Source organism: Caretta caretta, chromosome 9 (genome assembly GCF_965140235.1).
Source record: "Caretta caretta isolate rCarCar2 chromosome 9, rCarCar1.hap1, whole genome shotgun sequence".
Taxonomy (NCBI): domain Eukaryota; kingdom Metazoa; phylum Chordata; order Testudines; family Cheloniidae; genus Caretta; species Caretta caretta.
This window is the reverse complement of record NC_134214.1, coordinates 65,254,683-65,271,526: the sequence shown is the minus strand read 5'-3', so window position 1 is coordinate 65,271,526 and position 16,844 is coordinate 65,254,683. Positions and strand designations below refer to the sequence as shown.

General features: G+C 48.8%; 1 protein-coding gene across 1 annotated transcript; it reads right to left on the bottom strand.

Moving 5' to 3' along the window:
* Positions 1–378: 378 nt before the first annotated feature.
* NOX1 (NADPH oxidase 1) lies at positions 379–16,592 on the bottom strand. The gene is made up of 13 exons (XM_048864266.2): positions 15,688–16,592; positions 8,041–8,136; positions 7,432–7,542; positions 6,410–6,494; positions 5,553–5,701; positions 5,247–5,428; positions 4,729–4,867; positions 3,621–3,713; positions 3,140–3,375; positions 2,851–3,013; positions 2,459–2,605; positions 2,081–2,205; positions 379–1,062 (listed from the first exon to the last, which is right to left on the bottom strand). The coding sequence occupies exons 1-13, from the start codon at positions 15,730–15,732 to the stop codon at positions 936–938; spliced, it is 1,698 nt and encodes a 565-aa protein (XP_048720223.2). The 5' UTR covers positions 15,733–16,592; the 3' UTR covers positions 379–935.
* Between the last annotated feature and the right edge of the window lie 252 nt (positions 16,593–16,844).

The window sequence follows — 16,844 nt, the reverse complement described above, 5'->3', positions numbered from 1 at the left end:
GCTGCTGTATCATTTAAGATATCTTCCAGTCCTGGTAATATGTTTTTCTTCTTTTCTGGATATATTCAAGCAGGTTTTCTCTCTGTGAGTCACTCTGAATAGGGTTGTTAAACCTTTCTGCTGTGGCTACTGGATGACAGAATATTAAAGGGTTCTGCTCACAGTGTCACCCAACAGAACTGCTGTGATGGGAGAGAAGGTGGCAATTTGACTTTACTACCCTTTGTTTTTTACAGTAAGTGCAGACAGAGCACAGGTTCAACAGACACAGTCAGGCACTAGGTAAATGCTGTGCAGTTGCATCTAAAATTGAACAGAATGGTTCACCTGGGTTGGGTTTTATCACAAGCTGCTTACAAGAGAAGCAAGTTTTGTTTATTTTAATATTCATTTACAGAAACATTTATTGGAGAATATTTCCCGTTTGTGATGAATCAGCTACAAACGACCTCTGTCCTTCTCCCCAGCAGATTTCCCCCAAGCCCATCATCCTGGAATTCCTCTATCCATGTCCAAAATCAAGTTTAATCATCAGTCTCAGCCTTTGTCAGTCCCTTGTGGAGGTGCCACAATTAAACTTTAAGTTCATGCTGATTGCACCAGAAAGTCCATTTCAACTCCCCTCTGCATGTGAGATCACTGTTGACCTCTAGTGATGGAGGCCCAGTCCCCTCCCCTTCAAAGGAGATACAAGGTGGAAAACTCAAAAGAACACTTCCTTCGGAGGAATGCAGTGTTGTTTTGGAAGCTCACTACTTCCTCGTGTTTAGTAGGTAGGAGACGTGATTTGAATGTCTGTAGTTCCCAGTCGTGTCAGTCAGCGCATCCTCAGCAGGGCCAGGTTGATTCAGTTTTAAAAGGAGCTGTAGAGGATCAGGTAATTGCTCTCTGGGAGGTTGTGGTGTCACACCTTGTAGTCACCATGTTCCTGCTGCTTAGAAGTTCTCCTTGTTGAAGTAGAATTTGACCTTCCTAGGGTCCAGGCTGGAGTACTGATGGCAGCACTTCTGCAGGCTTTTTGCCAAAGCTTGAGGCCCACAGAGGAACACTCCCACCACAGACCTGCACAGAACAAAGGAGATGTTAGTGCTGGGGAGAAATAATCTGCCCTCCCCAGGCTCTGTCCAGGGCCGTTCACCATCTGTGGGCCTTCACTTGCCTCCATCTTCAGAACACACCCCCATCCTAGTCATTCATTGGTCCCTGCTCATGGGGCAGTGTATCAGATGAATTACATGGCATGTATTAGCCCGTAGCTCCAGAGACCACTTAACTCCTAACATCCCTTACGCCCATCACCCCTACCTCAGAGGAGACTCCAGTCCTCTTTACAGCGTTCCTTCTGAACAGCTGTGTGTGGAAGAGCCATGGAGAAGGATTTTGCTGTGCAGGGTATTTATGATCAGTGCAGGAAACCTTCAGTTCTTCCCAGTGCTTCCCTGAAGGAGACGCGTTGCCATCATCCTATAGCACAGTGGTTTTCACCCTGTGGTCTAACATCATTCCAAAGGGGTCTGCACCTCCATTTGAAATTTGTTAGAGGTCCACAAATGAGAAAAGGTTTGAAAACCACTGCCATAGAAGGTCCTTGAATTTCTGGCCTTGGGCCCAGTTTTCAGAGATGCTGAGCAGCCATGACTCCACCTGAAGTTAGTAGGAGCTGTAGGTGCTCTGCACCTCTGAAAAACCCAGGCCATTAGAATCCAATAATCTGAGAGCTCTTCAGTAATTAACCCCTGGAACAATTGACCAAGAGTTACGGTGAATTCTCCATCACTGGCAATTTTTAAATCAAAATTGGCTGTTTTTCTAAAATATCTGCTCTAGGAATTAGTTTGGCAAGTTCTCTGGCTTGTGTTATACAGGGGATCAGATGATTACAATAGTCCCTAACCTATGAATCCAATCGTTCTGGTGCTGTATCATATACAGCTCATTCTCAGTGTCCTTACTTGGCATCTGTGCTTACAGAAGCAGCACTAGACTTGCTAGGCATGCAGTCAGAGGAGGAAGAGGCCAGGCAGTTTGAAGAGGCATTTCCAGCTCTGGCAACCTGGTCTCCAGGACACTAGACACTCACCTGGGGTGGGCAGTTGCCACTGCAGAGAACTCATTGCTCCACATGGGTCTCCCAAAGGAGGTTTTCTGTTTGAGACCTGTCACCACATCCGTGTCTTTATCAAAGTTGAAAGCTGCTTGGCCAGCCTAGAGTTACAGGAGATGAGGAGTGAGAACAGGCAGACATCCTGCCAATGCCTGGAACCCAACAGACGGGCTGCAGGAGCCCTCATTCATGAGGCCTTGGCTTCAACTGTTGCCATGCTCCCTGAGGGGTTAAATGGCAGAATCCCCACTCTGGTGCCTGTGTTCATCTTGTCTAGCTTTTAACATGGTGTTCTCCCCTCCTAGACTATGACACATCTCCTGCCATCAGGACCGTATAGTGTGTGTGACTCACAATGCTGTTGTCCCAGCCTGTGAGGAAGAGTCTGCAGTTCAGGAAACCTGCTTTGCCAGATTCTTCCATCTCTCGCTCCAGGGAGGCGAGCAGGTCATTGAACCAGGCAAACGCACCTGTATCCCGGCAGAGCCAGTAGAAGTAGATCTGGGATCCAACCGCACAAACAGAAAGAGAGATGTTACTGACAATGGGAGAGCTGTGCATTGCAGTGCAGCAGAGGAGAGTCCCCATTACAATAAGGACACATTCAGCAGGAAGGCTGTAGCTTCGCACTCTAGGACAGTGCTGGGGATGGTGGGAAGTTGCACTTTAAGGACACACGAGGTTCCTGGGAATGAAGGTCAGACAGGCAGCTGTAGGGCCAGCCTTTCCCCCATTTCACTGGTTACCTTTTTGGTTTTGAGACACTGGTCTGCATGCTGGAACTTGTACCAGATTGATTTCAGTACAGAAGCAAAGGGCGTGACCCCGATCCCTGCTCCCACCAGCATGGCAACCTCATACTGGAACACGTCTTCACTGGCTGTGCCAAAGGGGCCATCCACCTCTATCCTGGTAAAATAAGGCAGGACCCAGGTAAGAGGTCGAAGCCACCTCCCTGCATCACTTTGTATCACAAAACTCTTCCCAGGGGTTGAGTTCTGTTGGCTTCCTGACTCTAATGCCGCCCTGGCCTACCTGGGTGTCTTTGGTTTCTGCTGCTGAAAGGTATCAATTAGATTCTCTGTCCAGTCCCCTGCTGCCCGGATGTGGACGGAGAAAAAGTCTTCTTCGGGTGCAGAGGTCAGGGTGAAAGGATGCCACTCCAGGCATGAGACAGAGGGACAATTGATGAAAATATACTGGCCCACTTCCATGCTGAAGCCCTTCTTGTGCATCTGTAGTTCCAATACTTTTGATGGGTGCACGACAGCCTGTGGGAAAGGCGCATCCACAAAGCATGAGTATGTCCCACCCAGCTGCCACTACAGCGTCACCACTACTTGGGCTGAGCCTGGAGTAGCTCGGAGCACCCCACACAGGGAGCCTACAGTGACTCCTGCTGGGAAAGAATGGGATTGGAGTGGCCAGGAGCTCCCACGGGCAGTGCTTCTATCCCATTGCCTACAGTGACTCCTGCTGGGAGAGGCTGCACTGGCTGTGCTGAGACACCCCTTACCTTTGTAACAACGACCCTCTGCTGAGAACGCCAAAAGCGTAATACCCGCTCAAAGACATAGAGAACAATTGGGGCCAGCACCCACTGCCAGGACTGTGGAGACAGAAGTGAGTAATACATTGTGAGAGCCTTTCCATCTCTGGAGGAGCTGATGGGCACTGAGGGGAGGTCTGGCAGTATAGGACACTGATGTCCCTACAGGGTAATTCCCAGCTCAAACGTTCTCGCCTAATGTTTTGGGAAATGTCTTTATGACACAGGAGACATGGCTCCATGCTGGTGCAGGGTGACATGGGCGCACCAGGATTGGCATTAGTACCTTATACCTATAGAGTACTGTCCCACCCACTCTAATTCAGGTGGTCACATTGCTCCCATCACCAGGGGGTCTGGGTAGAGGGTGAGAGCCATTGCTCAGGATTTGTCCCTGCAATTCATGCCAGCTTGGCACAGAGCTCTCCTGGGTGATGCTCACTAGTGCAGTGTGGGTTACAGTGAGTGAGGGGAGGGTATTTCAGTCTAATAATTCAGAGAGCAGGAGAAAAGCTGGGTTTCCAAGCCCCTCTGCAGAGGGCTGTGTATATTGTTCCTGTCATCTCCTCTTCTTAACCCTTTTGAGAACTGACTACTTCCCAGCTGGATGACACTGAGGGCTACCCCCAGAGCAGCAGGTTGGAGCTGCTCTTGCCTGATAAGATCCTTGCCCTGTACTGTTGCCTGCTGCCATTTCTCACCCACCCTGTCAGGCTGGGAACCAGCAGGGAAGAGGTGGGTTGGCCAGGAGTGTACATTGCGGGGGACGGGGCTCTCTTGGCAAGAAGCACCTGGAAAGTTGAACAGGGCTGAGGCAGGCTGTGAAGGGCCCCCTGTGGGATACTTGGCATGGAGAGGCTTTAGGGAGGTGGGAGGGAGCTTGTTCTATTGGGAGGCATGAGTGACAGGAAGGGGAAGGAATGAGGAGCGTCAGAGAACTCCTCTCCCATCACACCATGGAAAATGAGATTGTGTCAGGGGCTGTGCTGCACCCTCCTGAATGGACAAGGATGAGATCTGTCAGTCAGCTCCGTGTAGTCTCCTGCCAGCTAATGTCTGCACTGGAAGGACTCACCTCAGCTGGGATGCTCCCAAACTCGGGCTCTTCACAGTGGGAGTGTTTGTTCTTTCTTCCCCAGTGTGTAGGGTCCTGCGCACAGTGCTCGGGGTTGTGCTTATTCAAGCTCTCTGCTGTCTGCCCACGAACAAGACCACTGGGAGAGGAGAGAAATGTCACCACAGCTCTCCTGATCCAAGCCTGCCTACCTCCCTGCTTCACCTTCATAACTGCTCAGCAAAGGAGGAAGGGGAGACGCAGGCTTAGATATGGGGAGCATGTGATAGCAGGAGGTTCTGCTGGCAAACGGGGGAGGGTGGAACAGTCAGAGGAGGGGGTTGGGTAAAGGGAGGGTGAGACAGGCGCTTGGCTGGGAAGCGGGGAGGGTGACAGATGCTCCGCGGTGCTAGGGATGCGGTGTGAGAGTCTCATGCCAGGGTAGGAAGTGGGGAGTGCAGGACAGATGGGGAGGTGGACAGGGCTTGCCAGTGAGATGCCATTTGGGAGTGACGTGTGGCTGCTGTGTGGTGCCTTACGCGATGCCATGGATGACAAGGCCAGCGAAGTAGATGATGAAGAGATGGTGTGTGTACCAGAAGACCTCAAAATAGCTCCTGCGGATGAACTCCATAGAGGAGGTAACCATGAGGATCAGCGCCACAGTGATGATCACGCCTGTCAGGCCCGGGATGGTAGTGAATGTCACGTACGCTGGAGTCTGCAAGAGAACACAGTGAGGAGATGGGGATGGTCACATAAAGTCAGCACAGAATGAAGCCATGGCGCCCTGTGGCAGCCACCCTGGGGCTCACATCCCCACAAGGCAGGCCCTGGGCACTCACCGTGCTGTTGGAGTGGATGGGGTTTAGCCACTTGTTACTCTCCTCATCTTGGTGCAGGTTGGAGAGAATGGAAGAGAGACTCCCATCCGTAGCTTGCTGGCTGTCATTGTACCACTCAAAGTTACACAGGTGGGCGATGATATGAACAGCTGAACACCACAGACACAGAGAGAGAGAGATTGGAACCTACACCCTGGGAGTCCATCACCCAGGGCATGTCTACACTGGAATAAAAGACCTGCAGCACAGCCATGGCTGGCCTAGCTTAGCTGACTTGGGCTGCGGGGCTAAAATTGCTGGGTAGACATTCGGGCTTGGGCTAGAGCCCAGGCTCTGGGACCCTCCCGCATTGTGGAGTCTCATAGCCTGGGATCCAGCCCGAGCCCAAATGCCTACACAGCAATTTTACAACCCTGCAGCTCTAGCCCTGGGAGCTCAAATCAGCTGACCTGGGCCAGGCGCAGGTATTTAATTGCTGTGTAGACGTACCCTCGGAGATCTGCTGCAAGCCAAGGCAGCACAGCCTGCGCTGAAAGGGGCAGCACCCCGCCCATTGCCCTCTTGGATATAGAATACATGCTTGCCACATGGAGACCATGCTCAGACCCTGATCAACATCCCACTGGGGAAGGCCTGGGCATCTGCTCACTCTGCCTCCAGTAGGGTGCCAATTTTGGTAGGATGTATTCCTGGAGGTTTCATCACATGACATAATGTTTAATTCCTGGATAATCCTGGAGGTTTAGCAACCCTAATCCACAGGCCAGGGGGAACCTGAACCAGTGACTGCTGGCTGGTGCAGCATTTTCCTGTACTGGGTGACAGTTCATGTGCAATGAGGTGGGTGCCTGAGTTACCTGTGAACAGGGCAATTGTGTAGGCCACAAGCTTGTGGAAGGTGAGGTTGTGATCCAGCTGCTTTCTCATTGTGCGCCTGCAGCACTGCAGGGAGGAGAGGAAATGGTCAGCAAATGGAGAGCTGCTTCCAGACTGTGGGGGCAAGAGGGGCAGGGCCAGCCCCTCTCTGTGTGGGGGTGGGGGGGACTGGGGGCAGAGCAAGCCCTTCCCCATGTTGGGTAGGGGGAGGCTCTAGGGGTGGGCAGGCAGGTACATGGACACACAGGGCCAAGGGCCATGTTGCGCAGTGCATCTAGGCACATGGAGCCCTCCCCGTGTCCTCAGGATCCAGAACACCTTTTGGGTGAGGGAGGAGATGACACCATTCTCAGAGTAGGCAAGGGGGGAGGTGTCCCTTCTCTCCGCCAAGCCCTGGGTCAGTCTGTTCCCTGCCCCTCTTCCTCCATCCCTGCAAGATGCAGAAGGGGTGAAGAGCCCCTGAAGCTGCCCCTCTGGCCTAGGAAAGGGGAGGAGGGGATCGTGCTGCTGCCCCGCAGGTCCAGGAGAGGAGGCTGCAGAACCCCAGAAGCTGCAGGAGGAGCAGCTGCAGGGGGTGGGTGGGTGGATAATTAATTGCTGGGCTGAGGTAGGGGCTGTGGGGGGACACAGAAGTAATTAATGGGAACTATGCGCATTGGGGAGATTGGCGGGAGACCTCACCCAACCCTACCCCATCAAGCAGCAGCAGTCAAACCTCCTCACACCGTACATGTGGAAGTGTTGGAAGCACGGATTACACACACACACATAGCCTGAGCCAGGGGGCATGCAAAGGCCACATCACAAACACAGTAGTATTTGTAAATGATTTTGGGACTCATCTCCTGATGTTTTGATGTCTGGCTCATTCTGTCACTAGTGCGTGACCCTGCTGGGTGTGACTGGCCAGGAGTGCCCGGTGAAGCCAGAATCAGTCCCAGCCCTGAGTGAGCGTTTGTGCGGTGGGATGAGGAGTGATGGTGGGGCAGGGCTGGTCACTCACCGAGCAAGTGCCCCTCAGGAAGGAGAGCAGGTTGCGACACACTGGTAACAGGATCAGCATGCTGTTAAAGTTCAGGCATTTTGCAGAGGCCCGGGCCCATGCCAGCGCAGACTAGGGAGGAGATGGGGATGTGCAAAGACTGGGTCAGTCTCACTTTGTGGGTGCCCACCAGTTACCAGCTATCACTGTATACACCACACTGCATTTGGCTTTAATGCAGGAGCCTGAGGCCCTTCACACACCCCAGAGAGCGGGGGATTTTTCCATCCTCCCCTCACTGAACAGCAGTGGGTGCTACTGTATGTCAGTCACTACTGGCTAGTGTTCTGCCCCAGCCAGCACTAGGCTACTACTGTGATGAAAGCCCAAAGGGGTCACAGCCACAAACAGCCTCCCTGGTGTGGAGCAGCACCAGCAGGAAATGGGGGCAGGGGGAGTTTACACAGCTGATCCATCTCCAGCCTGAAGCGGGCTGCGATGGGAAAGGCTTCCTGTTTCTGAGATGGGAAACGCTCCCAGCTGATGATGAAGAGATGATGAAGAGATGCCAAGGTCAGTATTTGGCAAAAAGAGGGGCAGGGGAGAGAGAGCGGGGGAGACTGTCCTTACCCCAAGTAGGACTCTGGTGTAGTAGAACTTCTTATCCCTGTCAAACAGCAGGAAATAATATACAAACAGGAAAACATTCAGGCCCAACCAGGCTGCCTAGAGAGGGGGGAGAAAAGACAGTTAAATGGCAATTGAAAGACCCCACAATCAAACAGGGTGTTAGTGTGTCTGAGGGGAGGAGGCGGCAACAACAAAAGAATTGTGTCTCCTTTATTTCAGTGAACCTTAAAGGGAAATGCTAGTGTACCATAAAATTCAGGAGGGCCAGATCCTCAGTTGCTGTAGCTCTACTGACTTCAGGGGAGTGAGTCCAATTTATACCAGCTCGGAATGTGGCCCACAGGCTGTAATCACTGCATCTAATTAGAAAGCAGAGTGATTACTTGCAACAGCACTTTCAGAGAGGCCCACTGATTTTGGTGCCCATTTTGAGACACTTTGTGCCTGATGTTCTGAGGTGCCAGGACACCCCTTGAGACCAGTAGAAGCTGTGAGAGCTCAGTACTGTGCTGGTGTTCCTGGGAGAAGGAGTTGGCCCTGCTGCCCTAGAGGGTTAAGGCCTCATTTTCTGAGGTGAGAGCACCCACAGACGGCTCCTATTGAAGTCATGGGGAGCTGGATGCCCAGGAGGACGCAGAGCTTGCCACACTGAAGGAACTTCCGTTCCCAAACGCTCCTTGTATTGGCAAACCTTAGCAGGGCAGATGAGTTCTCAGCAAGAGTCCAGGGGAACTGTGGTGGAAATGAAAGGAGAATGTCCCTGCTACTCCCCATTATCTGAGGTTATTTGACCTGTAGGTGATGAGGGAAGGACCAGACTAACAGAAAGTCCATCAGCTGGTTCTGTTTGTATCACTGTTCCCAAGGGTCTCACCTGTCATCTGGCTTTGGGGGGCTGTTCAGAGCCCGAGCTAGGACTACCGTAGTGCTGCTCAGTCACTCAGTGAGAGGGGTTAGCATCTCCTCTTCCCCCCCCAGGAGCGTGATGCTGTTCATGGACAGTTTCCATTCAGCCCGTTGGATCAAGTCAGCAACATGGTCAGTGACAGGACAATGGGTATCTGAGGGCTGTGTCCTGGCCTAGGTTAGAGGAGTTGCTGGTTCTCAGTCTAGCTCCCAATGGAGAAGTGCCCATATTACAATCCGCGGGCATAGTTGGCACTCTGTCTCAGCAGAGAGGCCAAGGGCAATGCATAAAGTGATCTGAAAAAAGTGGCAGGACTACCATATTGTGGGAGCAGCAGCTTTGGTAAGACCATGTTTAAAATGCACCCCTCAGCAACCCAGGTCAGTGTTTTTTATATTTATTTAATATGTTGGGTCTGTGACTCCTTGCAAACGCAGCCTTTGCCCTCCCTCAGCACGCACACAAACACACTAAGCACTGGCTGAATGGGCCATGCAGACAGAATTCCCCTCTCATCCCTCACCTCTCCAGGCCAGGGTAGCAGCTGTTGGGAGGAAGCCAGCTCTGCCAGTACCTAAACTGTCCGTGGTCTGTGGATAAGTAGAGGGCTTCCATCTCCAGGGCAGTCAGGCCAGCATCTTTCCCCAGCAGTAGCAGCACTTATCAAACGTCAAGAGAGCCAAAATTCCTCAAGCACGAATCCCTCATCAGATCTCTGTGCTTCTATGGTAGCTGTTGGCCACTGAGTTAGATCCTGATCCTGCCGCTGGCTCCATGCAGGCAAACCCCTGTGCCCAGCCCATGCAGAGTCCACTGATGCCAAAGCAGCAGGCATTGCAGATCTTCCAAGATATTTAGATGTCCAACTCCCTTTGAGCATTTGGGCCAAATTCCACTTTCAGTGACAAGGTGTAAATGCAGAGTAACTACTAACTTCTGTTCAGTGACTGGCTTTACACCCCTGTAACTGAGAGCAGGATCTGACCCCATTTCACTAGACACTGTAGATGATTTCTTTCATCTTACATCATAGGTTAGCTTACTTAGTAATTTAGTAGGCGTAGTCACACAGTAATCCTGGGACCAACATGGCTGCAACACCACTGCAAACAAAACTGTCCATGGAATTTAAAGTGTTCCCACTAAGTCAGTGTGTGCGAAGCTGTAACTCAAAGGGAAGCAGAAGGAGGCATTTAAATAATCTAGGAAATTCTTAGCAAAGCACGCAAAGTATTTACTATTGAATAGATGCTACCATGACACTAGCCAGCCAGAATCCTAATGGGAAATACGGAAAGAACATGCATTTATTGTTTTAGAATGATTTTTTTATCATTAGTGTTTTTATTTAATTATGTTATTTGAACCAAATTCAGCAGTCCTTTTCGAGCAAAAGTCCCATGGACTTTATTAGGAGGTAACTTGGGCACTTCAGACAGAGCTCAAAAAGGTACTTAAACTCGTGCCTAACTTAACTGTGGCATGTAACCAATGGCTTAAATCAGCCACTGTACCAGATGACTGGTGGATAGCTAATGTGGTGCTGATTTTTTTTTTAAAAAGGCTCCTCGGGTGATCCTGGCAATTACAGGCTGGTAAGCTTAATTTGAGTACTGGCCAAATTGGTTGAAACTATAATAAAGAACAGAATTATCAGACGTATAGATGAACATGGTGTATTGGGGAAGAGTCAACTCCCTTTTGCAAAGGGAAATCATGCCTCACCAATTTATTAGAATTCTTTGAGAGGGTCAACAAATATTTGGACAGGGGAAATCCAGTGAATATAGTTTATTTGGACTTTCAGAAAACTTTTGACAAGGTCCCTCACCAAAGGCTCTTAAGCAAAGAAAGGAGTCTTGGTTGAAAGATAGGAAACAAAGGGTAGCAAGAAATGGTCAGTTTTCACAGCAGAAAGAGATAAATAGTGGGATCCCCCAAAGATCTGTATGAGAACTAATGCTGTTCAACATATCCATAAATGATCTGGAAAAGGGGATGAACAATGAGGTGGCAAAGTTTGCAGATGACACAAAATAACTCAAGATAGCTAAGTCAAAAGCAGACTAAAAAGAGTTAGAAAGGGGGATCTCACAAAACTGGGTGACTGGGCAAAAAAATGGCAGGAGAAATTCAGTGCGGATAAATACAAAGTAATGCACATTTGAAAACATAATCCCAGTTATACACACAAAATGATGGGGTTGAAATTAGCTGTTACTTCTCAAGAAAGAGAACTTGGAGTCATCATGGATAGTTCTCTGAAAACATCTGCTCAATGTGCATCAGCTGTCAAAAAAGCTAACACAATGTTCGGAATCATTAGCAAAGGGATAGATAATAAGACAGAAGATAGCATAGTGCTGCTATATAAATCCATGGTCCTCCCATACCTTGAATATTGTAGTGTAGTTCTGGTCACCCTTTCTCAAAAAAGATACGTTAGAATTGGAAAAGGTTCCCTTTTAATGATTAAGGGTATGGAACAGTTTTCATAGGAGGATAAATTAAAAAGGCTGGTACTGTTCAGCTTGGAAAAGAGACAACGGAGGGGAATATGATTGAGGTCTATGAAATCATGAACGATGTGGAAAAAGTGAATAAGGAAGTTGTTTATTGCTTCACATAACACAGGAACCAGGCGTCACCCCGTGAAATTAATAGGCAGCAGGTTTAAAACACAAATAAGGGCACATGGCCGCCAGGGGAGGCTAACCCCACACCTCCCCCTTCTGCCTCCCCCTTCTCCCCCTTTAACCTCCTCCTCCCCTGCAGGAGCCCAAAACACCCTCACCACAGCCCCAGCCTTGGTGCGCCGCAGCCTCTGGCCACACCGCCCAGGGGCTGTGGGAGCTTAGTGCCTCCAGCCCTGGTGCTTCAGGAGGCCGGGCAGCACAGACGCCGTGTCCCCAGCCCTGGGTATCTGGGCAGCATGGTCACTGCAGCCCCCAGTCCAGTTGCTCAGGCGGCTGGGTGGCGTGGCCGCCGCGCCTCCAGCCCCAGGGGTCTGGTGGCTGGGCAGCGCGGTCGCCACACCTCCAGCCCCAGTGCTCAGGCAGCACGGTCGCTGCACCCCCAGCCCCGGGGCTCCAGGCAGCCCCCAGTTCCAGTGCTCGGGCGACCAGCCCCGGAGCGCTGAGCAGGCAGCATGGCCCAGCACCAGTGTCCCCGAGGCCCTGCAGGAGGCACACTGGCCTGGGGGTGGGGCCACGGTAGGCTGTCTGGGGAGGCAAAGCCTCCCCTTTCCTAGGATACTCACCACCCATGATAAGGAAGGTTTCAGAGTAGCAGCCGTGTTAGTCTGTATTCGCAAAAAGAAAAGGAGGACTTGTGGCACCTCAGAGACTAACCAATTTATTTGAGCATGAGCTTTTATGATCTACAGCCCACTTCATCGGATGCATTCAGTGGAAAATACAATTCTGAATGCATCAGCCGATGAAGTGAGCTGTAGCTCACGAAAGCTTATGCTCAAATAAATTGGTTAGTCTCTGAGGTGCCACAAGTCCTCCTTTTCTTTTCATGATAAGGAAGTTCTTCATCACACAACCTATAGAACTCCTTGCCTGGGGATGTTGTGAAAGACAAAAGCAAAACTGGGTTCAGAAAAGAATTAGACAAGTTAATGGAGAATAGGTCCATCAATGGCTATTAGCCAGTAAGGTCAGGGACACAACCCCATGCTCTGGGTGTCCCTAAACCTCCAATTGCTAGAAGCTGGTACTGGATGACAGGGGATGGATTACTCAGTACATTGCTCTGTTCCATTCACTCCCTCTGAAGCATCTGGCCACTGTCAGAATACAGAATACTGGACTATATGGCCAATTGCTCTGACCAAGTATGGTCCTTCTTACGCTTTTATGTTTAAACATATGAGTCATCTAATTAACATCAAGGGGACTACTCACATGCTTAAAGTTAGGCATGTGTTTCAACACCTGCCTGAATCGGAGCCTTTATTATTTAAGTGTTGCCAATCTGTATAACACAAGCAGATAGTCCTTGTCCTGAAGATCTTACTGTCTAAAATGGATTAACTATTTAGGCCTTGATACTATAACAAGCTTTGCACCGGTATAATATGGGCCCTGTGAAGGAAGAAAGGGTCCACGGGGTGTGTGACCCTAGTAAATCAGTAGAGCCCTGAGCGATACAAAATTTGTATCGGCATCCTATCCGCAAAAATGATCCAGATGCGGATATCTGTGGATATAAAGCAGATATCCGTGGATTTGCAGGGCTCTATAAATCAGTGCCTTAGGTACAATGCTGTCTTTCTATCACTTCCACTGTTTCTTTCTCACAAAGGTGATGAACTGGATTCCACAGCAAGCAACTATGATGTAATATATAAGAGATCATGACCTTAGGGTGGGACTAAGCAGGGGAGCAGATAAATTCTTAACAAAATTATGCTGTTGTCATTCCTTTATCTATAAAGAATGAGGAAAGGGAAATAGAGAAAATGTTTGACATGGCAGCAGGGTTTTGTAGTTTTCTCTGAAGAAATCCTTAAATATAATAAAAGTTGAACTGACAGAATGGTGGTGGTGGGGGAAATCTGTGAATATTCATTCAAATTGAAAACCAGATTTTGATGTAACTGTGTTTGGCCCCATCTTTTGTTGCTTTTGCTTTCCATGAACATTTGAGCAGCCAGGTTTTACCAGTGCGAATATTACCAAAAAACAAATTTGAAGCCTGAATATTTCCCAAAAGCAACATTTCAGATTGTGTATTCAATTACAATATTCAGCATTCTAAATGTGTGATGTGTTGGCTAGTTGCATCAGTTGTCCAGTCAGGAGACAGAAACAACACTTAAGGTGACTTAAGTGACTGATGAACAGAGACGGAATTTTACATTTCAAATATCAAACCATTTGCAGCACCCTGGTTGTGAGTAAAGCTGATTGGGGGTTTTCTTACAAAATGATTTTTCAATGGAAAAAGTACTTTCCACAAAATCAAAAATTTCCATGGGACATGTTTAATTTTTGTTGAAGTGTTTCAGTTTTCTGTCAGGAAAATCAAAATGAAATATTGAGTTTTGAGACAGTTTGACCCAGATTGAAACATTTAGGTTTGTTGAACAGAGTTGAAACATTTTGTTACACAAAGTAAAACTAAAAAGAAAAGGAGTACTTGTGGCACCTTAGAGACTAACAAATTTATTTGAGCATTTGTTAGTCTCTAAGGTGCCACAAGTACTCCTTTTCTTTTGCGAATACAGACTAACACGGCTGCTACTCTGAAAAGTAAAACTATTTCCCCATGCTTATTTCCCTCCCCCACGCCACCACCCCCCACTGTTACTCACACCTTCTTGTCAACTGTTGGAAATGAGCCATCCTGATTATCACCACAAAAGGTTTTTTTCTCCTGCTGATCACCTTAATTGATCACTCTCCTTATAGTGTGTATGGCAGCACCCATTTTTTCATGTTCTCTGTGTGTATCTTCTTACTGTATTTTCCACTGCATGCAACCAATGAAGTGGGTTTTAGCCCACAAAAGCGTATGCTCAAATAAATTTGTTAGTCTCTAAGGTGCCACAAGTCCTCCTAGTTGTTGTTTCAACATCAAAGTGTCACAGTGCATCAGTGGAGTGGTAGTTTTGGGTGTTTCATGCCCCCTCCTCCCACATTCTATTCTATGGCCTGTCTTCTTGGCCTGAAGTACATCTCTTCTCATGACGAACAGTACATGGTGCATGGTGGGAGGTGCACTGCAGCTAGAGAGTCTGGGCCCTAAGGAGCAATGATGGCATGATGCACCTGAACTACAATTCCCATTGAGGCACTGCAGCACCATAGGCCAATGAAGTTTAATATCAAACTGGCTCAACACAAAAAAATTTGATTTGTTTCAACACACCAAAATGAAACATTTCCATTGTTTCTACTGAAAATATCAAAATGAAATGTTTCAAATCGAAATTTGCCAGCATTTTCATTCTGTGAAAAAATTCAGTATTTTGACTCTTTGTCCCAATGAGCGATAATAGCAAGTGTCAAAACATTGGAATTTACCATGCAATGGAAATTCCAACTTTTGCTAAGCTGTTTGGGAGCTATTCACATTGGGGGTAACATTTCATGAAGAAAGTCACTAATCAATTTGGATAAAAATATCTGGCAATTTCACAATCTGATCATTAAGTTTTCTTTAATGGAAAAAGAGGGGAAATTCAAGGAATAAATTATTTGCTTAGTAATAAATACTTTAGATTTTAATCAGTTAGTTTGAACATAAAACAAAGATTTGAGTGATTATTTAAAAAAAAAAATACAGATTTTCAAAAGACCTCAGGCCAAATGTATTCCTGGTGTGACTCATTCCAAGCCAACTGAATCATGCTATAGATTATTTTTTCCTTTCTCTTTCCTGTTTTAATACCTTGTCTAAGTAGCCAGCCTATTTATCCTCCTTCCAAGCAAGCCCCAGTTGTGGAGTTTTGTAAGGACCCGATTCAGGGCAGCATTTTAGCATGTTCTTAATGTGTGCTAAAATCCCTGTGCTTACAGGTAAGAATGTGCTGAGTTGGGGCCTAAATCTTTTTAAGTTCATAAGTCTATTTCATTCAGGTTTATTCAGTAAAGCTACTGGTAGTTGTACAAAATGAACAGTATTTGCCATTTCTCCATGACCAACTAGTGCTAGATATCTTTTTTTTAAATGTGTCCCTCATGATCTAAAAAGAATCTCTAACTGGATATGAATAAAGAGTCACTTACGATCACCACAGCCGGAAACCAATGGTTCACGACCCAGTTTCCCATTGGTGTTCTACAAGGCTCTGTGCTGTTGCCACTCTTCTCTGGCTGCCTGTGTGTCCAGATAGATTTGCCTTTTCTGTCTCTGTATCCCTCAGGATCTGTTTGTGATTCGGTGTGTCTCTCTTTTAACTTGTTTCACCTGTTTTATATGCTTGGCAGGAGATCTGGCCCATGACACTGGAACTGCAGGGGTTTTCCCTGCTGGACTTCCATTAAGGAAATGCTAAGTGTTATTTTTTTTAAACTCTAACAGATTCTCTTAAAAAGGGCCTGACTGCTCTACTGAGAAACACCTACGGCAAAACACCAGCCTTGTCTATCCGGAATAATATTCATGAGCCTTTATTCATTTATTCAATGCACCCAGGCTAGGGCACACCCAAACCAGGGCGAGTTTCACAATACTTGGTGTTTTTCTGCAAGCCCCAGCTCCTGGAGTCAAGTGGTCTTGAGAGATTATAGCCCACATGGTTGCAGAGAGCAGCTGGAACATGTGACCTGCGTGATGGCTCAGAAACCAAAAACCAAATAAAAAGACTGAGGGTCGGGCAGTTATATGCACTCGTGGTGCCGGGCTCCAGCAATATTCAGGGCCGGGGGGCGGCTCCACCAATGTTTGGGGCTGGGTCTCTCCCCCGGCTCCGCCTGCCGCCCTGCCCGCGCCTCCCCCGAGTGTCCCCCGGCCCCCACTTACTGGCCCCGCTCACCTCCCCTGGCCCCGGAGCCTGCAGCTCACGCTGACTCTGCTCTGCCGGCTCCCCGCATCAGCTGCTGCCACAGGCTCCTAGTGCCCCCTATTCCCTAATGGCAGGGCAGGCTGCCCTTACCCTGCCCTTCCACTCTAGCCCTGAGCCTCTCCAACGCCCCAGGCCCCTCATCCCCCCTCACCCTAATCCTCTGTCCCAGCCCTGAGCCCCTCCTAAACCCCTCATCCCCAGCCCCACTGCCCTCACCCCTTCTATCCTCAAACTCCCTCCCAGAGCCTGCACCCCCTCCCACTTCCCACACACCCCTCCTGCCCCCAAACTCCCTCCCAGAGCCTGCACCCCTCACCCCAGCCCAGAGCCTGCATCCAAACTCCCTCCCAGAGCCTGCACCCCAGACCCCCTCCCCCA

Coding starts and splice junctions, on each gene's coding strand:
- NOX1 (XM_048864266.2), bottom strand. CDS start 15,732: ATGGGAAACTGGGTCGTGAACCATTGGTTTCCGGCTGTGGTGATC. Junction 2,606..2,850: donor AGTGTCTCAAAACCAAAAAG/GTAACCAGTGAA, acceptor GTTGGATCCCAG/ATCTACTTCTACTGGCTCTG. Junction 1,063..2,080: donor GTGGCAACTGCCCACCCCAG/GTGAGTGTCTAG, acceptor TGTTCTGTGCAG/GTCTGTGGTGGGAGTGTTCC.